The sequence below is a fragment of the Glandiceps talaboti genome, chromosome 9 (genome assembly GCF_964340395.1).
Source record: "Glandiceps talaboti chromosome 9, keGlaTala1.1, whole genome shotgun sequence".
NCBI lineage: Eukaryota > Metazoa > Hemichordata > Enteropneusta > Spengelidae > Glandiceps > Glandiceps talaboti.
The window spans coordinates 11,933,861-11,961,045 of NC_135557.1; the positions used below are offsets into that span (position 1 = coordinate 11,933,861).

At 36.9% G+C, this 27,185-nt stretch overlaps 2 protein-coding genes across 2 annotated transcripts; both read left to right on the forward strand.

Moving 5' to 3' along the window:
* Window positions 1-3,686: 3,686 nt before the first annotated feature.
* On the forward strand, window positions 3,687-13,478 carry LOC144440209 (uncharacterized). The gene is made up of 4 exons (XM_078129512.1): window positions 3,687-3,757; window positions 7,172-7,413; window positions 9,193-9,360; window positions 11,066-13,478. Exons 1-4 carry the CDS (start codon window positions 3,709-3,711, stop codon window positions 11,531-11,533), a joined length of 927 nt encoding a protein of 308 aa, XP_077985638.1. The 5' UTR covers window positions 3,687-3,708; the 3' UTR covers window positions 11,534-13,478.
* Window positions 13,479-15,318: 1,840 nt separating this feature from the next.
* LOC144440311 (uncharacterized) lies at window positions 15,319-18,883 on the forward strand. The gene is made up of 4 exons (XM_078129671.1): window positions 15,319-15,456; window positions 15,922-16,154; window positions 16,404-16,571; window positions 17,703-18,883. The coding sequence occupies exons 1-4, from the start codon at window positions 15,411-15,413 to the stop codon at window positions 18,153-18,155; spliced, it is 900 nt and encodes a 299-aa protein (XP_077985797.1). The 5' UTR covers window positions 15,319-15,410; the 3' UTR covers window positions 18,156-18,883.
* The last annotated feature ends 8,302 nt before the right edge of the window (window positions 18,884-27,185 follow it).

A 27,185-nucleotide genomic window follows, 5' to 3' on the forward strand; every position in this document is an offset into this window, starting at 1 on the left:
TCTAAATTTAGAAACTAAATACTAGATAGTATTTACTGTGATCGAGGTTATATAGAAAAATGTAAATGTTTTAATTGATAATAGATTAATAAGTTCTTGTTTAGGTTAGTAAATAGACACAATGTGCTAGAAGTATCATTGTCTGAGTAATGCACACATTTGACTACTGTATAATACACATCTAGACTGACTTACTGTCCAGTCTCGGATCATGTGACTCCTTTCTGTCTGTCGAGGATTTGAAAGAGAGAGAGAGAGAGAGAGAGAGAGAGAGAGAGACAGACAGACAGACAGACAGACAGACAGACAGACAGACAGACACATATATAGATATATACAAAGAGACATCGATAGACAAAGCATAGAGGCACAGAAAAAGAAACAGAGAAACAGACAGTGTTATAGATAGAGACGGACAGATAAAGACAGAAATGGAGAGAGATGAAATGGGGGTGGGGGGCATGTATTTGTAATAGTTTCCGGTATTGGAAACACTAAAAAGAGTGTTAAGTGAAACAGCAATAAAACGTATTTTACGAGCAATGATAGCATTATGACAAAAGTTGTACAATTGTCAGCAAAATGACCTCTAAACATATTATTTATGAGGTGGTTCCAACCCTAGGAAGAAGTAAAAACAAAATACTGAGGACATTTCAAGTCTTTTGAAATGTCTCCTATATTAAATTTGTGTTTTTCAAAATGATATTTTAGTAAATGTGGTGTTATCATAGGAGATGTTTTCGTCAAATTCTAGAAAGAGAAATTTCGATAAATTGCGAATGAGGTGTCAAGTATAGTATGGTCTTTTTTTTTTTTTTTTTTTTCTTTTTTTTTATACAGATTTTGAGTTATATATATACCTAGTTGTTATTTTATCTCACAAAAATATTATGTAAGTTGATTACAGTAATAAATGCAATTGTGCTGAAATGACAAATAAGTGTGACTGGACTTAATTACCCCCTAAGACTGATTGAATACTATATTCAAAGCACCAGAATTGTCTGAAAACCCGTTGACTTGTAGATCGATTTGATAGATATACGTAGAGGATGTAAATAACTATCGGATAAGTGGGTTTGTTACGTCACCGTAGAACTCACCACGGTGTATTTGTATTTCTACAGTAATTACAACTTTTTATCGTAGCCAGCCTGGTTCGGTCATATATTGTTTCACACGTCTGTAGCTTGTGTTACGTCTATTGCACCATACGTTACAGGAGAGATGAAGTTGCTTTGGTGCAATGATAGCATTGTGACATATAATTATGTCATGTCGCATGAGTGAGCCCTCACCCCCACCCCCACCCCACCCCGCGCGAACATAGTACATGGCGTTTTATGGGGAGGCGCAAAGTAAATCTTGGGGCAAGCAACAGGTTCATTGTGATATGTTGTGAGATTCTCTCTTTTAAACGTGATATGTGACTAAAGAGGGGGGGGGGGGGTATTATGTTGGTGCTTAAAGTGAAACACATTCCAAAGAGCGTGCCTTAGTTTAATCTCTATTGCCTACTTCTTGAATGTTATCAGGACAGGGCAAGACTAGTTACATTTCCAGTAACTGAGGCCTAATTTTAAAAAATTGTGTTGTTCCGGTTACGCTCAGTTTTAGAATTGATGGGGTAGGTACATTTTTTATTTTATTTTACTATCTGTTTTTCTGTGTGAGTGTCTATTCAGTTTTTTATCTCTGCAAAAACAAAGAAATGATACACATTTGACAAGGTGGTAACTGTTGATTGTAGCTGGTTTCTATCTATCAGTTGTAATTTGGGCCATAAAACAGTAGGCATTCAGTTTGAATTTCTTATCTGGGGTTAGCACTTTCAATGTAACAATTCCTCTACCGTCATTGATCAGGTCTTCACTATGTTCACACATGAAATAAAATAGGCATGTATCTGATCAAGCATTGTATATTGGCTTCAGGAATATCATTGTTGATTAATGTTATTGAGACTATAGGCAACAATGGGACATCATCAACTCTCACATCGTGTGTTTCTGCTGCACTGGTGTAATTGAAAGTATCCCATAATACTAAGTAACCATCCATGAAACCATCACCCCAACTAAATTTATGAAATAACCGAGTGAAGTTTACAAAACCAACACTTGAACTGGCGAGATTCGTCAAATTGAAATAATCGCAGAACACTAAACCTACCAGCTTTAGCACTGTTATATTTTAGTTGTTTGGTTCGTTGGCAGGTTGGCTGGCTGCTCAATTGATTGATTGATTGGTTGGTTGGTTGGTTGGTTGGTTGGTTGGTTGGTTGGTTGGTTGGTTGGTTGGTTGGTTGGTTGGTTGGTTGGTTGGTTGGTTGGTTGATTGGTTGATTGATTGATTGATTGATTGATTGATTGATTGATTGATTGATTGATTGATTGATTGATTGATTGATATCGATCGATCGATCGATCGATCGATCGATTGATTGGATGAATGATTGCGTGATCCTAGGGAACTCTCACACCAGATGTGTACATCTCCATGACTGTTACAGCGTGTGGGAGTGCTGTATAAGCTCCTTCAAACTTTGAAATATGGGTTCTTTATAAGATTTAATAAAATCCTGAAGTAAATTTCAATAAAGTTTTGGAAAACACATATTAAACCTAGTATTCATATAAAGCAATGGATAGTTGGGGAATTATAGACACAGGTAGATAAGTACACAAATGTAACAGTCTCTGTACATGAAACGGTCATTACATGTAATATATATAATACAAATCTGCAACCGAGTCAAATATTGCCGAGGCTGATTTTCATTCAGAGGGTCTCTCCCCTTTCTGCACATCGGATTTCCAATTCCCCCTGTTCTCTCCACCCACGTTTTTTTTCTTCTTCTGAACCCCTCCCTTGTACAGTCAGTCATATTTGTCTGTGATTCAGGTCATTCCCTAAGCAATTACTGGTATCAATACATCTCGTAAAATGAACCCCGACTATCTTTAGGTCTCAGTGATAAAGCAGCGTTTGCGATATTCGATAGAATTATTTGATTGTGAGCGAGGGTCGAAGTAAACCATGGGTTTCGTTACATGTACAACTTCCGAAATGTGTAGTTTCAATCCATAAAGCCATCCCACTGTTTCCTTGAAATACAATACGTTCTCCTAGGCCTAGTTCCAATCCCGGGGGACGGTACCAGTGAACATCTCTGGGAGGTGTGTGTGGCCAGTGCTGGAAACTCCAGATTCCATTTTAGACCCACTTTGACCAAAAATCAATACCCCATTTTAGACCATTACAGGTTTTTAAAAGATGAAAGTTTAGACCTAAATATATTTTCCTTAGGAGGCAATGGCAGTTATGATTTGGTAAAGGACAATGGACCACATTTTAGACCAAGCAAAATACAAAATAATGGAAAGTTGACCCCATTTTAGACTCTTCAGGTCGAGAAAACAGACCCCATTTTAGACCAAAGGGCTAAAAAACGCACCACAAAAGGCGGCACATATACGTCGTATACTCAAATAACGGGAGTAGCCCCCCCCCCCCGGGGGGGGTTCCAGTGCGGGAGTGACGATGGTCTTTTTGCCTGTCATCCATTCAAAATGTGTGGGAGGGTTATTAAATTATATTCCAATGACTACGCATGCGTTGGTTTATCTACTTAAGGGTCATGTCCGTACAACGGTTCATCAATAGTATTTGGTTCACGAATTTGACAAGCTGTGGACTGCCAAGATGGGGTTGAAACTTCCGATAGTCTTCTTTGCAAGTGTACTGGCTGTTGGTGAGTACATGGTTGATTTTTTTTACCAAAGTATCTAAGACTCTACATTGGCAATATTTGTGCTGTCTTATTAAAACATGATGTGAGAAAATGAAGAACTGATAAAGTCATTTGCACAGAACTATGTCATTATATATTTGTAATTCAAACATAGTTTGGGGTACATGGTTACCACCTTGCGGTCAGCAAACTTTACTTGTGCTTACCACCTCGCTAAATCGCACTCCGAGCACTTCCAGGAACGACCAAAACTTGCTTGTAAAAATAACTTGATATTACTGTCTGTCAGCTGGTGTTACATATTCGATAGCTACTGGGGATGACAAAACTAAACTGTGCAAGGGGAAATTGTCAAAACTTAAATAAGGCGTAGAAAAATGTGTGGTTCCGATGACATTCAATTTTGAAATAGGTGGGGTAGGTAGATTTTATATTTTATTTTTTTTCATATGTGAATGTCTAGTTCAGGTAGTTATGTTACTGTTGATTCTATAATATGGTCTCTGTGTTATTGGTTTCTTCTTATCAGATGTATAGCCATTACAGATTCGAAGAACAGTTTTATATTGTCTTTTTAAGTTGATGTCTGTTTCCTCATCCACTATTTCTTGCGAGACTCCACAATTTTTGAGATTTTCTTTTTTTTTCTCGAATATGTAAAAAAAAAGTTTATGGTCGGCGTAAAAAACTAGGTGGGGTCGGGTAACCGGAACTAAACAACTTTTTTTTCCCTAAGATCGACCGCGGAGGCCTATTATCAAATCCAATAATATCTGATAGAAATTGTGTCTCGTGACCGCAAAATCGTCGCAGAAGTTATTTTTTGATCTATAAAAAAAGTTATAGAAGTCCGATTTAAAATGTTACTTGTATAATCGAGGCTAAATGTACACTATAGGCTACAAAGACATCCAACCTCCCTCCCAATTTACACGCTACCTATAAAACTTTGAAAAAAAATCAGCCTCATCAACACAGCATCGACAGTCTCACTGCCGAGTAATTAGATCTCTCAAATCTAATTAACCCATTGGTAAATTAATTACGTTGTAATACATTTCATGAAGCAAATTAATATGTGTGCTGCTTCGGATACATAAACTTGTACCATTTTACCTCAGTAAAAACTGTAGGTTGGACAAGATTTTTTTACCGTTATTAGCTTTTCGTCTTCCAAAAATTGCTTCCAGCAAACGGCAATCGACGTATCCGTCGGAATTACTTGTCGGAATAGTTTTAATGAATGGAAGGCCTGCTTCCCGGAGAAATTAAAGAATGTGATATTTTGTTTCATTTTTGACTAACTACTAAAAGTCACCGAAAATAGAGAACGACAGAATGTCATTTTTCCCATGAACAAACTATGGCATTTACTTACTAGTATACTTTACAAAATGGAGATGAAATTGGTACTGCAAACTGTTATGGTTGCTATTAAACTTTACATAACGTACATGACCAAATCCTGACAGAATGCCACCCAAATTTTGACCAAAAAAAATATTCCCCAAAAGACGTAGCTTTCAGAATAAAGTTCTCAATAGGAGGCATTGAAGATATTGCACCTGTTAACCAGACGATAGCTTGATTAACCGATTGATTGTACACTGCATGACTTTTCGTTTTTATTTATACTTTGACAAAAACGTTACTGTCCCCTTTACAGTTGAAATGCTCTCGACAATTATAACACCAATCGTTCTTACGTTTTTCAAATGAGAAGGACGAAACGACAATTTACCATCTTTTTGCATTTTTAAAGATAATTTAAAGTTATTTAGATTCAATAGTTTGAGCAATGGTCTGTCGGTTATAGAAAATACAACTTTTTGCCAGGAACAATAAACTTTACGAGCACAGTACTATAAATTTACTGTGACAACTTTTAAAAGTACACGACTTCATGCCCGTAAGTGTCAGGCTATAAAACCTTGTTAGGAAGTGAAACAGTATCACCATATGTGTATTCGCTCTACTTTCTTTTTTCTGTTATTTTCTGAATCAGACTGCCATGCTGTAGCGAAAAATAAGCTATCAGTTGTAACTTAAGGCCTAAAAGTTGTTTTTGTTCCGATTACCCGACCCAACCTAGTTTTCCGCTGCCCTCCCTAAAATTTCTTTTATGTATTCGAGAAAAAAATAATACAATCGTGAAATTGTAAAGTCTCGCGAGAAATTGTTGATGCAGGACCTGACATCAACTCAAAAAGACAATATAAAACTGTTCTTCCAATCTGTAATGACTGTACATCTGGTGGGAAGAAACAAACAACCCAGAGATCATTATGTAAAACAACACGGTACCTACCTGAACTAGACCCTCACATATAATTTTTTTGTTAAATCTACATACCCACCTATTCTAAAATTGAACGTAATCGGAACCACAAAATTGTTTCAGGCCTAATATAGTTCCGAAAGAAAAAGAATTTCAAAAAAGTCAACGAGATCGAGTACGGTCGTCCAGCTGGCCAGCAGTTGTTGTATAGATCTGTAAAGTCTTACCAACACTTTCCTTTCTTTGAGTATGATAATCCATTGACAACAGTAAATTAAGTCAAAGGTGGAACTTCGTCTCATACTCGCCACATTTACACATCCTCTGCTCAAGATTTGCCCCGGTGGAAAGATATGGTCAAATATGACTTTTCGTATAGTGTTTTGTATATTATGGCACGGACATTGATAATAACAAGGTACATGTGTCATATATCTTCTCTTAATGTTGATTTTAATTTTAATTATTCTGTGCTATAATTAATAAATCCTGGTAATTGGGCAACATCTTTAAGACTGAAAGTGCCAAAGGCTAAACACGGTTCTACATACAATATTAATAAAACGCCTTTTAAAGCTTGTTAGTGTAGTTTATACATTGAATAATCATTTGCATAATTAATGATTTTCTACCTCAAAAACTCGCTGAATATTTAGTACCAAAATAAAGCCTTTGCTTCCATTTAAAAAATATGCCATGTACAAAAAAAAATGTTTGATAAAAGCTTAGAAACTAAATGAGACAAAATGCGTTGGCATCAATCTGAACTTAGGCGGAAGTGACGTATGAGACTTGCTAGTTAACTTCCGTTAAACGTTTAGAAATTATTATAACATTAAAGTTAGTCGACATTACGTTTAACTGCAGATGTTTGGCAAGTTTCTTATTTCACTTCCGCCTAATATCCGATTTATACCATTTCCGTAGTGATAAGTAAAAGTTAATGCAATCAGAGTATTTTATCTCAATTCACATCTAGGTTGTTATTTAACAAAGTGAATTCAGTAGATACCCTTACACTGTAAGTATAAATAAAGGCTAACATCAACTTATTTGGCAACAACTTTATTCATACCCTCTGGAGAAGGACTTCTTCTTTATCCAACGTCTATACTTAATCACAATATTTATTGCAGGTTTTGTAACAGCAAGTGCCTATGACACGAAGGCTGTAAACGCCGATTTATTGGTTGGACTGCGATATATGACAGCAGAAGTACAAACAGTGTTTGCTACTCAATCTACTCTGTACAAAGCGAGTACTTGCAGGGAACATATTGGTGACGCTGTCAATATCTCTATTATACTCAACAACAACCCACTTTGGGACCCTAACAACGGTGTTGTTTACTTCTATGTGGTAGATGCTGAGAGTAAGGTATGTATGTGTGTATGTATGTATGTATGTATGTATGTATGTATGTATGTATGTTTGTATGTATGTATGTATGTATGTATGTATGTATGTATGTATGTATGTATGTATGTATGTATGTATGTATGTATGTATGTATGTATGTATGTAAGTGTGTATGTATGTATGTATGTATGTATGTATGTATGTATGTATGTATGTATGTATGTATGTATGTATGTACGTATGTACATATGTATGTATGTATGTATGTATGTATGTATGTATGTATGTATGTATGTAATGTCTGTCTGTCTGTCTGTCTGTCTGTCTGTCTGTCTGTCTGTCTGTCTGTATGTATGTATGTATGTATGTGTGTATGTATGTATGTATGTATGTAGAAATGCATAAGGAACTAATAAACCAGTCCGTATATATAGCTGTTAAATCCGACGTTTCGAATAAATATTCTTTTTCAAAGGAAAAATTGGCGAGACAGAGAAATGCCAGGTGAAAACCCGAACATTTCTAAATATAATGGAACAAAACCGCGCGTGATGTAAATAAACGGTTATACGTGGGATAAGTTCTTAAATTCGCACGCACCTAATAGAACCCAATAGAATACGCCTGAAATTTAAAAAAATACCCAATAATCATGATAATTAGATCGGGAAAGACGAGAATAATCTATTAATTCCAAGGGGTTCCAGCGTTCCAAGACGGAAAATGATTTCTTCTTCCTTCAACCTCAAAGCTTTCTCATCACCAGAAACCTTACAAATTCCTGAAATGGACATATCTGATACATTATGATCGTTTGTAATAAAATGCATAGATACGGGATAGTTACGATTCTTCTGTCTGGTCAAACGGAGATGTTCCACGAAACGATCACCAAGACGACGTACAGTTGAACCTATATATAGAAAACCACATTTTTGACATGTAATGCATTAGTACTAGTACAAGTAAATCTACTTGTAACAGGAACACTGTTCTTCGGGCCAAAAACATGATTAGTATTAATAATGAAAGTGTGTATGTATGTATGTATGTATGTATGTATGTATGTATGTATGTATGTATGTATGTATGTATGTATGTATGTATGCATGCATATGCATGTATGTATGTATGTATGTATGTATGTATGTATGTATGTATGTATGTATGTATGTATGTATGTATGTATGTATGTATGCATGTATGTATGTATGTATGTATGTGTGTGTGTGTGAATGTGTACATGTGTGTTTATGTCTGTCTGTATGTATGTATGTATGTATGTATGTATGTATGTATGTATGTATGTATGTATGCATGTATGTATGTATGTATGTATGTATGTATGTATGCATGCGTATGTATGTATGTATGTATGTATGTATGTATGTATGTATGTATGTATGTATGTATGTATGTATGTATGTGTGTGTGAATGTGTACATGTGTGTTTATGTCTGTCTGTATGTATGTATGTATGTATGTATGTATGTATGTATGTATGTATGTATGTATGTATGTATGTATGTATGTATGTATGTATGTATGTATGCATGCATATGCATGTATGTATGTATGTATGTATGTATGTATGTATGTATGTATGTATGTATGTATGTATGTATGTATGTATTTATGTATGTATGTTGTCTATGTAGGGAAGTGGTTAGGAAGATTATGTTTTTTTTAGAGATCGAATTAGTCGGGTTGCTTTCCTTATTGAAAACCAGTATAAGTTGACATCTCTTGCATGAATATTTTCTGACAAATTACTACAAATTGTATATTATTTTGTAGAAGGAAACCGACGCCCTTTGTCACAACCATGTAAGTGGTAAGCCAGCTGTACCATACTGTACTGTGTCTAATTGGAAATCAACCAGTGACCTGTTTGTGTATGCAATAGCCGGGAGGGTCCAGGCCATATCTTTCACTATGAACGTCATTTTTACTCCAAAGACTGCGGTAAGTAATGATACAGTTTCAAGTGCAGAGAGCTAGCTTTTAGCTAACTGTATAGACTTTAAGATACGTCGTGTCGCTAAAAATAGACACAAACTGAAACCATTGTTGCAACATGTTGATATAAGCTGTTATAGGAAATTGGTGTTTCTCAAAGCGAGTCTTTTTGCAGTGTTTATTGATATTTATTTCCATGACCTTCCAGTATTTCGCTAGCGCAATTACATGTTGGTTGTTTCCACGTTATGAAAACATCACTATCATCTGCTATCACCAAGTTTGTAATCTATCCAGGCTTGTTTGGTAAAATGATACTTTTAGCATTCGTCTGTTATTACACTGTATGTTAGATTACTTTGATGTTACAAATACAAAAAAAAATTGAACTGAGGATATGTAAATTTATTTTCTTTATACACACATACACACATGCACACATGTACACATACATACATACATACATACATACATACATACATACATACATACGCACGCACGCACGCACGCACGCATGCACGCACGCACACACACACATACATACATACATACATACATACATACATACATATATACATACACTCATGCACACACATACACACATGCATACATATGTGCATACATAAATACATACATACACACACACATACATACATACATACATACATACATACACACATACATACGTACGTACATACATACATACATACATACGTACATACATACATACATACATACATACATACATACATACATACATACATACATATATACATACACTCATGCACACACATACACACATGCATACATATGTGCATACATACATACATACATACACACACACATACATACATACATACATACATACATACATACATACATACATACATACATACATACATACATACATACATACATACATACATACATGCATTTGGTTGTTTATATATTTATTTGCTTTTAACTTCCTTAAAGGTCGGGAGTTTCAATCCCGGGTTCTTGTGTTAGTGTTATCTTTTAAGGGGCGTGAAGAGAATTTCAAAGGATTATTCTTTTGTTCTGGGCCATCTTTTTCTATCGCTTTGTCAGACAACTGTGTTTCACATGTGCACGTAATGTTCAAACCTTTTACAAAGTAGGCCTTTAAGAATTGAGGTTACATGGTTTAAAATGTTTTTATTTATTAATTACTGCACACCCGTGACATTATTATGTAACCCTCTCACATTGTATATTGCAACACCTCTCTCATTGAAACAACATCATGTATTAATGCTACTCTGGATGGAAGGCCAAAACAATTATTTAAATCAGCATCAAGGACATTACATTAGCGCAACAATGTCAATTCTGTTATGATCAAGGACAGTCGTACTGCACATTTAACTAATCAAAGAACACATCTCAGAGAATGAGGAAACTGTCTTTTTAAGCCTCCGTGTATTTTAATATTGGGATGGGGCATGTTGAAAACATCAAGTCTAAAACTAAATGCTATTTTCGGAAGAAAAGTAAGGCTCACTTTCCTTGATGGCCGCCATTTTGAAATATATCATTGTGCCCTCACACGATGATTCGGAGAAAATTCTGGTTTAAGAGTATTTCATGTTCGGCTACAAGTATCAATATCACATTTACTTGTATCTGTATTTGACTCCCGTCTGCTACCCCTGTATAGATTCTAATTAGAAAACTATTCAATATATTTTAGGGTCAAAGAACTGAAGGAGTGGGCCAGCTGAAACCACGTGATCCAAATGTTAAATTCCCGCCTAAACAAAGTGGATTAGTCTACTTGAAACAGATCGCCATGCTGTCCTATGATCAACCATTACAGTACCACAACGGTATTCTGCTGAATGTATCGTTCTGCCCTGACGCAGGAACCACTTCTTCATACCAGATCGTGTCCACCGTATTCGGTACTGACATCACAAGTTCCTTCACCCAGTACATCTGTAATGATCCCGACTGCAGCGTGGAAAGTTCCCACGTCGTTGGTTTCAACGGGAACCAGCTACCCAGTAATACAGTCCATATCGAGACCCATCATCGGGAATATTCTACCATATATGTGTACGTGTATGGATGGGGTGGCGAGTATAATCCAGCTACTAAGGAGATCAATGGCCACTTCCGCTATTCTGCAAGCGTGTCGCCAGTTTTTCCAGGCTATTAAGTTGTGAACAGATCTAGACGTGTACCCTAATATCTCTAACCTTTGAGTAACAGTCGGTGTAAATGAAAATTATGTTCGTCATCCCCAGCTAATTATGGACCGGACTAATCACAAACAGGGCTGGTGGTACACATTTGTTTGCAGAATGCAGGGTCTTTAATCGCCAAAGCATGTGCATTTATATGACGATATCTTTCCAATACTTAAAGTAGAGTGTGCCTTGGGGGAATGATTTGTTAAACTGTTTCTGTTACCTTGTTCAAGAAACCACAATCCCAAATCAAGTAAAGAAATAAGGGTACACCATGCAAACGTTTTTGAATAGAGGTCAAACTTATATCGAAATTCAGTTGCCATTTTAGAATCCATTGTGATTGCCTAATACTACGTTCAATTTAACTGCATAGATAAATAACAGATTGGCGATTTCTTTTAAAACAAAACGGTGAATTTCTAAATTTCTTATTTTGTTTTGAAAGGACAAGGAACAGGCTCATATATAGCAACGTTTGCGGATAATTTACATTATATGAAAAGTCATATTTGACCATGTCTTTCCACCGGGGTAAATCTTGAGCAGAGGATGTGTAAATGTGGTGAGTATGAGACAAAGTTCCACCTTTGACGTAATTTACCCCCGGTGATTTCTCCCTTAGGGGCTGTAGACAGTCAAAAGTGGTATTGCGTCTTGTACTACCCCTGGACAGAGATGGTGGTTAGGTGGGTCACAGGTAGGGTAAAGGTTAGTCTATCAGCTAGCCCTCGGATGTTCTTCCGATAAAATACGACACACAGCCAAACAACGCTATCGAGGAAGCCCTCACATGCGAACTTCGTTCGCTTATAGTTATAGCATCGAAAGAAAGCCCGAACGTCTAGCAGCAAGACTAGGTAAAGGTGGGCAAATTGGCCTTTTCGTGTAGGGTTACAAACTGTTATTTCCAGGGGAAGGTGATCCTCTGGGTACATTGCACTCTACTTTAAGTATACATAATATCCTCAGATTATATTCACACAAGTTAATAATTTATCGCTGGTATTGTCTACAGTTTAAGGATTTTGAAATGAATTAAAATTAGATCCAGCAAGTTAGTGAAACATAGTCTACAAATTGTAATCCATGATTATACCTGGAATCACAATAGTTTTCAAACTCAAGTATAGAGGGTTATATTGGCTTTGATAGTGTAACTTGGCATTGACTAGTGACCAATAGATTTTGCATAGAGCTTACATTAGTCGCAATCTGTTTTCCTTAGGGTACTATTTACATGTAGCACGGGAGTCCCACTGGTGGTTTGTTTTGACTATTGAAAAAAATATGTATCTGACAATGTGATGTGTTATAAAATACTCATTGTCTGACCTTGTACTGGCACTAGTAGATTTCATATTACTCTTCGTGCCGTTATGCAGCAACGGCTCACAGCATGATAACCCAAACAGATGTCTGCTACTACTAGCGCCCTCATAGCCAGGCAACAAGTATGTAAAGGAACAATCTTTACAGAAGTATGCGAAAGTATACACGCACATGTGTGTTTTATAGAGTGATATGTGTACCTTAATGCATCCTGGCATAAGGACCGGCTCGTTTACCAATGTGAGAAAATTCGTAATATTCCATAAGCATAGATTTTTTTGCAATTTCAAAGACAATGAGGCGAGATGAGAAAGTGAGACGAGATGCAAAAAAAAGAACTATTTAGTAAGAGTACTATTGCAATGCTGCTAATATCATCTAGTGATGTGGTCTAATTACAGGAATTTAGATCCGGTTGCATACTTCTCAAATTGTGATGGATTGTTGTTTTGTCAGCTCTTTTATGGCATCATATGAGAACTTCCATTGTGAAATTAAAGATTCTGTAATAGTCAAATTTACTGAACATGGAATTCATACTCGAGACATTTGTTTATATGCCGATTATTAAACAGATATGAATGGATGCAGTAAACTTTGGTTGTGTAGTAGTCGTCTGTGTTTGATTGGAGATAAAATTCATATCCTTATCAGGTTGATAGTGTATTTAGGAGGCAAAGCTACGTTTAGTGTGTTACTAAACGTAGAGAGAGAGAGAGAGACGGACGGACGGACGGACGGACAGACAGACAGACAGACAGACAGACAGACAGACAGACAGACAGACAGACAGACAGAGATGCAGGCTCACAGACAAACTCAGAGAATTCCAGTTAATATATTCAAAACTATGTCGTAAAGTCGTATCACCTTGTATGGTGCGCCCTCATCTGTAACTAGTCTAGCCGGTCAATGCAAGCAACGATGTCTTCAGTACCTCAGCTCAATTTTACCGATGAGGGCGTGCCATATAAAGATAACTTGGTGTCAGCGATCAAGAGCCAGGGTACATACCCGGTTGGAAAACATGGTCACACTGGAGATAATATTAACAGACAAAGCCAATGAGACTGCGAGAGAAATATACCAGCCCATACTTAGAAACGTCCAGTATTTCTCATAAATGCTCTTAGGTCAGCCAAGACGCAAGATTTGTGGTTTGCTTGCATTTCAAGAGTACTATATGGTACTTTTAATTCTACAAAAGTTTAAAATAAATAACAATATAAAGAAAAATAGCAAACAATAAGTCATAACTTAGATCATAGTGTAATGTCATAAATTTATCAATTATTTCGCTTTTATAGACAATAACAACGTTTACAATAGATATATTTGTAGCAATGGCTACTAGTCAGGTGAATAAAGATGTTGGAACTGCCTTGTAAAATCTTGAGAGAGAAACATATCACGTGATGTTAAGTTTGTATTGTCATTTAAATTATATAGTACATGTCTATCGTTGATATCACTTTACAAAAAAGTTCACCAGAGGTCATCTCCCCATTTGCAGTTTCCATACTGTTCTTACCACGTTTATATACCTCGATTACGATCCTCTGCAAGGGGTGCAATCACTACACTCGGAGGTCACTCGGGGTCATGCAATCAAACACCAAAGACGCACACGACGACTCTCGATGAATAAGGAAGGTGAACCCTGGTCATTTCAATTCTCACCCGACGTCTGAAGGCTCGCCAACTCTGTTCCAGGGGTCATCGTCACTTAATGCAGTACTAGTAGATACACACTCTAAATGGCTCTTGAGGTGTCAGAATTCGCCAAAATCTATGCACCGAGTCTTTCTATGAAATTGCTCTGATTGCCTATTCTTAGAACCCAGAATCCCCCTCGTTAACATTACAAGTCGTATGGAACAGCGCCATCTACGACCACTTTACAATAGCCTTGCATTAGACTATTTATGAAACCAGTGTGTATTTAGCGAGGCGAAACAGTCGTCTTTTGTTGGCACCGTACTCGTCTATCAGTGAAATTAACAAAAAGCTAAGTTTAGAATGAAACAAACTTTATATTAGGATCATGTGCACGATCCTATTTTATCATACAATATCTTGTGTTTCATTTTCTGTCGCCACTCGGTAGTAAGCTGGGGGGCGGGTGGAAGGCAAAAGGTCGAGGTAGTGCTCCTGCCCTATTGATACGTCTTGCATGCCTACGACTACACTGTGTTGCAGAAACAGTTTTGTATATAGCAAGTTTGTTTCTTTGTTTGTTTCTTTGAAGGGCGCTCATAAATACTTATTCAATTACAAGTTTCTATATACATTCTATTTCCTCATTGTTCTTGTTTACTTTGAAAAAACACTCCTTTCCAGGTATTTAGTTCTTGCGCTTGCGCAATAATGACATACCTTTGTTTACTTTTGAAGTTGGAAATCATTTGCTTTCGTTTTTTCACTCAGTACAGAGACCATATTGAACAATAACATTGCTTTGATTTCGAACACATCGTTGTACATTTTGTACTATACGTATACGGTGAAACAAAGATGATTCAAATGAAGCTATTCACCCTGTATACTTTAGCGTTACTTGGTAAGTATCTGTACATAGCGTAGTGGGTTGACGCACACGATTAGTAGTCGGGAGTTCATGGCTTGTGACTTCGAATCCGGCTGGCAACAGTTGGTTTTTCTGTGACTGACCCAAACCCTGGGTGAGTGTTCTACAGACTCGATGGGTACGCTGTTACACTCAAACGTGTCTCTCTCACAAGACGAGTGCGATTTTTTTTTTTTTTTTTTTGGGGGGGGGAGAGACACCTGGAGTACAATGACTTGAAAAGTCAGGGAAGATTGCGCACACGGAGCCCACAGGCTTTATGTTTGCCGGTATCTGTACATGTACATTTTGGGCCTTAAAATATTCGTTCGAGAAAACAGTATTGAAAACTGAATCAAATTATATCCCCATAGTTCAAAATATCTTGTTTGGAATCTGATTTGATTTGATTGGCAAAAAATACGAAGTTGACCAACTTTACTCTGTTATCTATCACAGGCTTTACGACTGCACATGACTATGACGTCCAGCCAAAACGTGAAGTAGAAATTCAGTATATCACAGACAAGGTTCAAAGAGCGTTTGTCGAGCAACCCACCGTGTACAAAGCAAGTACTTGTAAGAAGCACATTGGTGATACTGTCAATATTACAGTTACCCTATTTAGCAATCCACTTTGGTCTCCACTGCCAGGTGTTGTCTATTTCTATGTTGTAGATGCTGAGGATAAGGTATGTATGTATGTATGTATGTATGTATGTATGCATGCATGCATGCATGCATGCATGCATGTATGTATGTATGTATGTATGTATGTGTGTGTATGTATGTATGTATGTATGTATGTATGTATGTATGTATGTATCCACGCATGTATGTATGTATGTATGTATGTATGTATGTATGTATGTATGTATGTATGTATGTATGTATGTATGTATGTTATTCATTTACATTTAGGCATGATTTGTATCTTACAGGACTCTAGTAAAGCTCTTTGCACCAATCATGAAGTTGGTAAACCAACTGTACCATACTGCACCGTACCTAATTGGAATTCCTCAAATGATCTATTTGTTTATGCAAGAGCTGGGTACGTCCAGGATGTATCATTCGGTTTGTCCGTCGAATTTATCCCAAAGACAGAGGTAACAGACAATTATAGAAACTCAGAAAATATTAAGATATACTAAATAATTTCACGATAAGCTTTGTCCATCTATATACATGTACATTCATCGTCATGGTATCATACACATTTGAATATGCACAGAAATGTTATCTATCTTTCCAGACAACCTTTATTCATTAACTTGTATATTATCTGAAAATATTGTTACAGCGCATTGCATGTTACTGTTCACTGACTCTGTTTGATAAAAGCACACAGAAACCTATGAGAAATTGCACGTTCTACACCTTAAGCTAGCAAAATCACCATTTCATTTAATTTTGTAACTAGGCTCTATGAAATAGTTTTACTCAATCTTAAAACGTCTTGAAGCTAGACACAGACACTCAGGCACCAGTGTTTTTTGAGGTCTACATTTAATTTGATGCCTGCATGATGACATATTAATTCATTTGATTTAGACAAAATGTAGCATAAAACTGTATTCATTCAGTTTTTGTTATCTTACCCTATAGCATGTATAGCTTCCTATAGACAGTGAATTCCACAAAACTGTGCAGCTTTTCTGTTTGATACAACCATGAAAATACCGACAAGAAACTATGCATACGCCACACTTCAATAGCAAGGTCGCATATTTTTTTGCTACATTTAGTCTAAATGAAATAAACCGTTTAATGTATTGCAACTCCATGCAGACATTCGGGTGCCAATGTTTTTCTTAGTCAATGTTTGTCCCAAGCACCCGCGAAGAAGGTTGCGTAAAATAATCCGTTGTGGTACATGGTGTTCATTTTATATCTGTGGTTGGCATGTGTAGTTCACTTCACTTTATATTAGCAAGAAATTGTACTCATTCAATGTTGATATTTTAAATGTAGCATGTTCATTTTTTTAATGGTTTCTGCGTGGTTGTATCAGCAGCAAAGCTGCACCGGCGGTATTGTGAAATGGGTTATGTTAGGTTGAGTGGGCTTTGCCCGGTAACTTCAAAACACTGTGCCTGCAAGAGTGAGTGACAGTGAAACGATTGTTCGAAATGGAACAATTTTAGCCAAGAGATAAATATCTATTCTTTAGCCGTGCTTTTCAAGAGTGTTGGTTCATTGGAATCCTGTATTTTTCTTATATTATATTCTTATTGCAGGGTAAAACTGGAATGACATTGACGAAACCACGTGACCAGACAGTAAGATTCCAACCAACTCAGAATGGTGCCCTGGTCTACTTGAACCAGATAGCCGAGATCTTCACCGATGTCTCCTTGGTGTATGGTACAAGCGTTGAGTTGAAAGTACCATTCTGTCCTGATTCAAGAACCACTTCTTCATACGAAATAGTATCAAGTGTAATCGGTAGTGAAGTCATGAGTTCCTTCACTCAGTACATTTGTGATACTCCTAACTGTACCCTGGATTCTCCCAATGTTATCATTTACAACAGCACCCCTCTTCGTATCAACGTCGCAACCATCAAAACGTCTTATCAAGAGTTTGCTACAATTTATGTCGTCGTGACTGGGTGGGGTGGGACATGGAATCCGGCTGCCAAGGAGATAATCGGCAAGTTCCGCTACTCTGCAAACATTTCGCCCATGTAAGGTCGCATAGCTCTAGCGCTATGTACACCGTGTACCAAGATCTGAAGCATGCATCGTCTGGCCGAAATCGTGTTTGTCACTTCGCTGCAATGAATTAGCTTTGGCATGATCTCACATGCCTCTCACATCTGACAATGCACGTCAAATGACACTTTCAAACGCACGTTGACTCACCTTTTCTCACATATCTTACAATGGAAAATCTTAAATTAATTGCTTTCATTCATTCACGAAGACTTTATTTGCCAGTTTGGTTTTACTTGTGGGTCTCTGTCAACCTGTTTATCTATAATATAACATCGTTGATGTTTTCTTCGTGTAATAGCCTTTTCTTTCTTTTTTCTACAATACAACTTCCGATTTCATTTTTCCGACCATTTTTTTCGGGCGTTTTCTTTTTGTTTTATTCATAATTGTTTTCTTCTTTGAAACATAGTATGGGACACGTACCTGTAGTGGGAATGGGAAGAATTCACTCTATTTCAGTATAAATTTCTTGCCAAAGTAAGCTCGACCATTTACAAAATTTTTTTTTTTTTTTTAAAGACCGAGTTGAACTTAAAGAGTACAGTCATCGCAATGTATTCGTCTTTCTCTCTGTATTGTCGTATTTACTTTATAACACTTTTATGGATCACATAGGTATTGTTACCGACGATTATCTCGTCTTTGGCTTGAAGCAATCTCTTGGAGAAAAAGGGTAAAAAATAAAATAACATTCCGACCTACCTATCTTTTTTTCTGAAATCATATTATTGGAAATAATTATGTTTTTACCTCACCTTTAGAGTTGTTTGGTTTTCGTTTCTGTTTCAATAATATTTCCTCTGTTCCTGGTAAGCAATCACCAGTACTATGAAATATTGTGAAGTTTCAATTGGTTTACTTTGAAATCATGTATGTCCTTGACTCGGAAATGTTACCTCATGATACAGCTTTTTGAGGGTCAAAGGTCGTTTCAATGATTGAAAATTGAACAATTTCATTTAGCTACAAAACTCCAACGCTTGTGACTTAAATGCTAATGGACAATCTCTTGAGATGTTCAATGTTTGCTATATGATGCTGACTCAGACTGGACAATACTATCCGGTGTGTGTGGGGTGGGGTGGGGGTGGGGGATAGGGCAACCAGCGTTCACTTGAATTGAAGGTGTCATGATGTGAACCCACAATTTTAAAGTAAAGAAAAAAGGCTGTAGTAGATTGTTGGTTGTCATTATTGTTCATCCCTCGCTCCCACGTGACTTTCTTAAAATTTGCCTGCAAAAGTTGCCACGGTGTGTGTGTGTGTGTGTGTGTGTGTGTGTGTGTGTGTCCGCAATCTTTTTCTGCTATGAGCTCAATGACAAATATATAGTGTAATAACATATCACATAATTGTGTGGATGATCGTCGTAAACCACAGCCTTTTTACACCACCGTCAACAGGCAGTGTCGCGGAAGAAATAACAGCTCTGGTGTCCGGAATGACTTGTGTGGCGCTACATGTACCTTCCCCCGACCAACTTGTTGTATGTGTGTGTGATTGTTTCACATGTGCAATTAAAAATTATTGAACACTAAAATGTATCAACACTGGTTCGAACTAACAAGATGAAAATTAAACGGAGTTACTTGAAAATGAAAGAAAAACGCACAAATACACGCCAACATACACCGGTAAGCACCCCCACCCACCCCCACACACATAACCACGTGCGTGTATCTAAGGGAAATTTCTCACTGCGGTCAGTTGAAAACATCTCATTTTAGTGAGTCACACACACGTATGACCTCGGTAAAGTATGCCGACAGACTGTGGGTTAAAAACTGGAGTCACGGTACTAGCCTCTCATCGCTTGTGGTGACAATGACTTGCATTCGTAGCTCTGTCAGGTAAATGAGACGGCTGCTCAATTTCACAACCAGGCATCGACTTGCTTAAGTTGTATGCGTAAATACCCGATGACTACTCGTTATTTTTAGAAAGCGTATGTATTATTTTAGCATGATATCAATGTGGGTGTCTGACCTTTGACTACAGTCTGGTAAAATTCCCCTTTTGCTTTCAATTCTTTTGTTCCATTCTTCAGAAAATATAAAGTACATTACATTGTCTTCCTTTATAAGGATGATGACATTTATAACACGTGCTTGTTATTCGCTTACGCTACTTGGGAATTCCCCTGATCTTGTAAGACGGATTTCTCCGAAGTGGGCGGTCGGAATGCGCATGCGCTCTTTGTCATTTGTATAAATACAAGACTGCCCTACAGAGCGATAGTCTGACAACCTTGGGTAACACAATATGATTTTCTTTTCTCTAAACTTCTCGGTTTTTGGTTTTAAAAAAAACCGCCATTGCACACTATGGATTAAAATCTCCCCGCTCGACGACTTGAAATGTATGCTTAATTTGAAATTGTTCTCGACAAGTTCAATGTGACTTTGAAAAAGTATATTCCGTGGAAGTTCATTGCATCACAAAAATCATCGTCTCTCCCTAAATATGACAACGATCTATCAGCAGTATTATCACAATCCTTGCTGAGACGCCATTTTAAGGTAAAAACTGTGACCCATGAACTATAACTCTTGTCGTGTTATCAGCAAGGCGGCGATAATATATAGATAATATAAGAAATACGGATTATAGTATTCAAGGGACATCTATGTTAGAGTTTCAAAAAACCCAGTTCGGTATAATGTTTAAAATGAAGGAGTGATTGCTAATTTCCTGCCAGAGCTACACAGGTCTTATGTGACCCTTGTAACGCCACTGATGTCGATAGGATTACAGAAATGCAAGAGTATGGGATTGAAACCCTGGCTTTGAAGTGTCGATTTTATCGTTCTGAATTTAATGATTGTCTTTACTGTGTCTTTTCTGGGCGACAGTTTCTCCTCCGTACATGTGTGTAATTAACCGTTGACTGACTTGGCATGGCTTGCTAAGTATACTGTCGAGTGTGACAACAAATTCAAATCGAAACCAAACAACATACCCGCGTGATGTGAGAGAGTGCCGGAAACACGGCATTTGTCATTGCTCAAATGAGGCGCCTAGATTGAGGTTTGGTGTTCAAACTCTTCTTCATATAATATCTATTTTTTGCATGGTGCCATTATATGATAGCATTACGTGTGTTGTCGGTAATAAATATATTATTGTAATTACCTTGGTATATTGAACGCAACGTTTGCAGAATTTAGACTTACTTTTTGTAAGTTTATAGAGGTCCCAAATTACTGCGATGTAAAAAAAAATCGCATGTGGATGACTTCGCTTTTGTCTTCACCACTACAACTAAGATCGGGCTGGTATGGAAAGTGTAGTCTACGCAACATTAATATATTTGAACCAATCACCATTTTTTCCCTTTGAGTATACCGCTTAGTGGAACCGTTTTCACATGTATCAATCATTGTGAGACAAGTGTTACAGTGTATCACTCATATATTCACTAATAAGTCACCCAACCTCGCCCACAAGTCAAGGTTCATGTGTTTGGTAAACAGATCATGAGAGGAGGAGATTTGATATCAACATTTTTTTTGACTCAAGAATAAAATGTTATCACAAACAGTAATACAATGTTGCAATAACAGTCTTTAAAATATTACAGACCCAATAAGTCGGCGCCCTGCCACTCACTAACTTAGTGGCGATTTGAAAGGGAAAAACTAAAGGACGTTTCCATTACAATGATGTTGTGTACACTACACTTTCCGTACAACCCCGATCTTGGCTGTATCTGTGTATTTGTTCGCTCGTACTAAATGTATACGTAGTACAGGATGTTGTTCAAAGTAAAGCCATAACTTGTAGTATACAGTGTACATATCATGTTGCAATGAATCAAGGGAGATATCGATGGTAGTATTTGGAGTGTTCAAGTTCTTCCCAGAGATAGTAATCCATAAAAATTCTCGAGTATTTTCGATATCACTTCGGCTTTGTGCCGAACAGAAATGTATCGGATTAACAATAGAATGATTAATTTGTCTGAATAAAAAATATGTAGTCAGTGCATGTCACGTGACTCAATGCTAAAGTCGTATGCTGACGTTCAGGGGGTTTTACAGTCCATTTCATAAGCCATCGCCCAAAGTAGGTAAAACAAGATGTACACTGCATTGTAAGCCAACGTGTAAATATTGTACAATACAGAACCGTGCTTATGCATGGCTTTAGATGAATTTGGAGTGATGTGTGGTTTGTAAAAGACATTGTTATTTGAGGCTCACTCGAGTTTGTTCAACAATGTGAGAATTTGCGACGTAAGGAATCGTTTTGTATGTAGAATCATGACGGTTATGTTGTTGAATAAGAAGGGTGTCAGTGAACTGATGGCATAGATCTCGGGCGACACCCGAGTAGACTAATAGTATAGTCTGCTGACATTTTGCGTCGTATGCTGGTACTTTTTTAGTCCCGTATTCAACTTGAGCAAATCTAACTGGAGGTTGACCCCGACTACTAAAATGAAAATAATTCGTAAAAGCCTATTTATTTATTTATTTATTTATTTATTTATTTATTTATTTATTTACTTATTTATTTATTTATTTTTATTTGGCTTTGTTTGTTTGTATGTATGTATGTATGTATGTATGTATGTATGTATGTATGTATGTATGTATGTATGTATGTTTGTTCTGTTTGTTTGTTTGTTTGTTTGTTTGTTTGTTTTGTTTGCTTGTTTATTTATTTATTTGATTATTTTAGAATCGATTTCAACGGAAAACCAGAAACAATATGAATGAACAGTTACTACCAAATCATAGTGATTATAGTTTCAATTTTCTTGTTTTGTTTTTTTTCTTTTTCTTTTTTTTTTGGATCTCACTCAACAGTTTTTTGCTACAGATTATAGATACTGATAATGCCAACCATATAAAATGATACAGTTTATCTCATTGTGAATGCAAACCGAGTCACTATGGGATGAAAAAAGAAAGAAACTAAGGCCAAAAAAAAGGTCGATTTTTTTTTTTTTTTTTTTTTTTTACAAAGGATGTAAATACAAACCACATGTAATGATGGCAAAAAATTTGAAGTTGAGTTTACATTGTACTTATTCATTCATTTTGATTTTATCTCTTGCAATTTGTCTGTATGGCAATTGATTTCCATCAGCTCTAGTTAGGAAATGTGCACAATTTACGGTTAAACAAATTTTGTAGCTCCTCTCAAAATATTATAAGACATGCTAAATGAAATGCCAGAATTACTTTAACCACTCCTTCTGTCACCTACACTATAGAGGAGATATAAAATTATATTTGGTAGCACAGGTACAATGATGCATTAAAAATAAGTGATAATCAGCTACAATAACAGTCCAAATGATATTACTTGACAAAGGATGTGCATTTCACATGGATACTTGTAAGGAGATGTCTCATAATTAGCTCTGACCTACGAAGGGAGGTACTTAGTCAGCCACCTTCCATCTTGTTTTGGGAGAAAGACAATTATTACCATGATTGCTACTGATTGGAAGGATACATCCTCAAAAATGCAAACTTTTTTGAAAATAAGACAATATAGGAGGCCATTTAGAGGCACAAAATATCAAACAAGTCATTGAGAATGACATAGTCCCCGCTATGATTGGGTTTTAAGGAATTCTCACTACTCTGATCATGCAACAACACTTGTGAACCTAAATCAAACAGACTTAGATATGTTGTGTCTACTTGTTGGACATGGAACATGCCTACAACAATAAAGGATTGGTCGGGCATGGGGGATCATATCACGATGAAAATGGATATGCACATGTATGTCATAGAACACTGTCCTAATACCAACTTTGAATGTGATCTGTTCAAGCATGTCTGAGTTATGGCTTTGGACATAGAGAAATCGCAAACAAAATGGCTGCCAGGAGGCCATATTGGATTGTATCACAACAACAATGAATGTGCACATGTATGTCATAGAACACTGTCCTAATACCAACTTTGAATGAGATCTGTTCAAGCATGTCTGAGTTATGGCTTTGGACATGGAAAATTCAAAAACAAAATAGCTGCCAGGCAGCCATATTGGATCGTATCACTACGAAAATGGATATGCACATGTATGTCATAGAACACTGTCCTAATACCAACTTTGAATGAGATTTGTTCAAGCATGTCTGAGTTATGGCTTTGGACATGGAAAATTCACAAACAAAATAGCTGCCAGGCAGCCATATTGGATCGTATCACTACGAAAATGGATATGCACATGTATGTCATAGAACACTGTCGTAATACCAACTTTGAATGAGATCTGTTCAAGCATGTCTGAGTTATGGCTTTGGACATAGAAAAATCGCAAACAAAATGGCTGCTAGGTGACCATATTGGATTGTATCATGAAACAAATTGACGTGCATATGTATGCCATCGTATGTTGCTCCTGTACCAAGCTTGAAAAAAATCGGTCCAGGCATCTCCAAGAAATGGCTGTGGACGGACGGACGGACGGACGGACGGACGGACAGATGGAACCCAATCCACTTCGTCCGGTGGGAACTAAAAAACATAATTTAAAATCTTACAAAGCTTGAATGTGGTTTTAAAATACCAGAATTGAGAGACAGTTATGACATGCAGTACATTTTATCTGGCTATGAAGTGCATCATGTTGTGGCAAAGCTGAAAGATATTTTGCAGATGTGGTAAATGACTTCTTCTGAACTTTAATTTGATTCCAAAAAAATCATGAATAAAGAAAGAGTAAAACATTTGAAGACTTTCAGACTATCAGACTTTTGATGGCCCAATGACTACCCTTCCCATGGTCATAAAGTTTTGCTCATTTCGTTTAGTGAATATTGGATATGCAACAGTTTAATTTTATCTCAATTCATGCTTGTATGCATCATCAGAGCCAAGTAAACCACTGATAGTACATAATTTGGAATTGACTCAAATGTATATTGTTACATGTACTATTCAGAAAATATAAAGAAATTCCCTTAATTTTGAAACAAAGTGTGCATTTCACTGACATCATGTGACATGCAAAGCCAGCATGAGGATATTTTGACCATCACCAAAAAAAAAAATTGAAATGCCAAAAATATGGGTAGGTAGGGCCCGTTGAACAGCTTTTTTTTTCTGGCCTAACTCTGTCATCAGATAAAATATGTAACAATGCATGTGCGTGCGTCCTATTAGTGCTGATATTTTGTTCGTGTACCGAGTAACAGAAAACGCCGTGTAGTGTGAGAGAAGTAATCAACTGTGCCCCTAATTGAAACTCTATTCAATATAAAGACCTTTATGTAGTTTGGTACTAACATATTTTTCAACGTCGCGGAGAAACACAAATAATTGTTATCACACGTTCAAAATGTGTCTCCTTCTACCTATGTGTAGTAAAATTATTTTGTTATTAAAATCACACAAGCTGAGTTTGTAAGTTTTTTACTCAAGTGAAATAATTCAATATAATCCTGATTAATCATCTCTAGTATAATGTTAATGTCGCTGCATGTCTGCTATAACATTACAGTTGTCTTCTCGTATTGTTAGCACAGTTGACTGCATGAGGAAAATCTCAATATTTTTTGTATGTATGACAAATTATGACATTGGTTCATTTGAAGTTACATATATGTAATACCAGGTTGACTTCAGTCTATTGCAAGTGGTGGTCAGGTTAAATTCAGTAAGTACAATAATTCGAGTACCTGTTAAATACGTCCCAAAGCTTGCGCCCCAAACCAAATAAACTCAGGTTGTGACCCTTCTATAAGATATCCGGATACACGAGGTATATATTTCACACACACTCACGAGTGTGCTTGCAAGTCAGCCGACTGATGAGTCAAAACACTGACATTTTGACCCCTTCCCTTGTTCTTGAATAAACAGCAACGAATAGAACATTCTTGGGTGACCTCTGAACTGTCATTGTAGTCGCTGTAGAGAGCCGAAAGTTTGTCAGTGTCAGTTGCTGTGAATATAATTACCCTTTTCCTTGGTAATATTGCGATGCACTAGTGTTTCGTTATAATACGCTCTTAAACTGTTTCACTTCACCGAAGCAGTAGTAGCCTGGCCCCTTGACCAGTCAGATTTACCAGGAAACTAATTATGCTATCAGTAATGAGGAGAGGGTAAACCCACGCATTTGGAGTGGTGCATTTATGTGCGTCGCATACATTGCAATTGGGACCCATATTTCCCTCGATTTCTCTCGACTGTATCCAGACCCATGGTGGAGTTCACTAATGTGCCGGTAAATTACCAACGATTAAATTATTCTCCACGTCTTATTTTGCATAAAACTTTCAAACTTATTATTATGTTTCTTAAACAATATGTTGTCACTCGTATTATGATTTTGCTGTGATGTGTGGGTGTGTGGATGTGTGGGTGTAATTACGCCTCCGCGTTCTTTCCAACTAAAGTGCCTGGAGTTAGGCTACTTAGGTGACTTCAAATAATGATATCAGTTTTCAATTTATTGTTTTCAAAAATACAACGATTTCAGAATGTCTTACAACGTAATAGTCGGGAGAAGATAGTGATTACACTACACATACGTCCATACATACATGCATGTGTGCACACAAAACACCCACCCAACCAACCACAAACCAACACATGCATGCACGCACGCACACACACACACACACACACACACACACACACACACACACATATATATATATATATATATATATATATATATATATATATATATATATATATATATATATATATATACAGACAGACAGACAGACAGATATACATACATACAGACAGACAGACAGACATACATACATACATACACACACACACACACATACATACATACATACATACATACATACATACATACATACATACATACGTGGAGTCATGATGGACAAATGGTTATCGAGGCCGGCTTGGAGCCCCATCACTGCCGTTTTTTTGATTTGCTAAAGTCCGTGGGCCACATTTGAACCACGACTGTGCCTCGGTCAACCCAGCTGTATAATTGGGGCCTGGTTGGATAGAGGTTGCAATGTGAATGCTTTAATCCTACGCTGCAATGGAT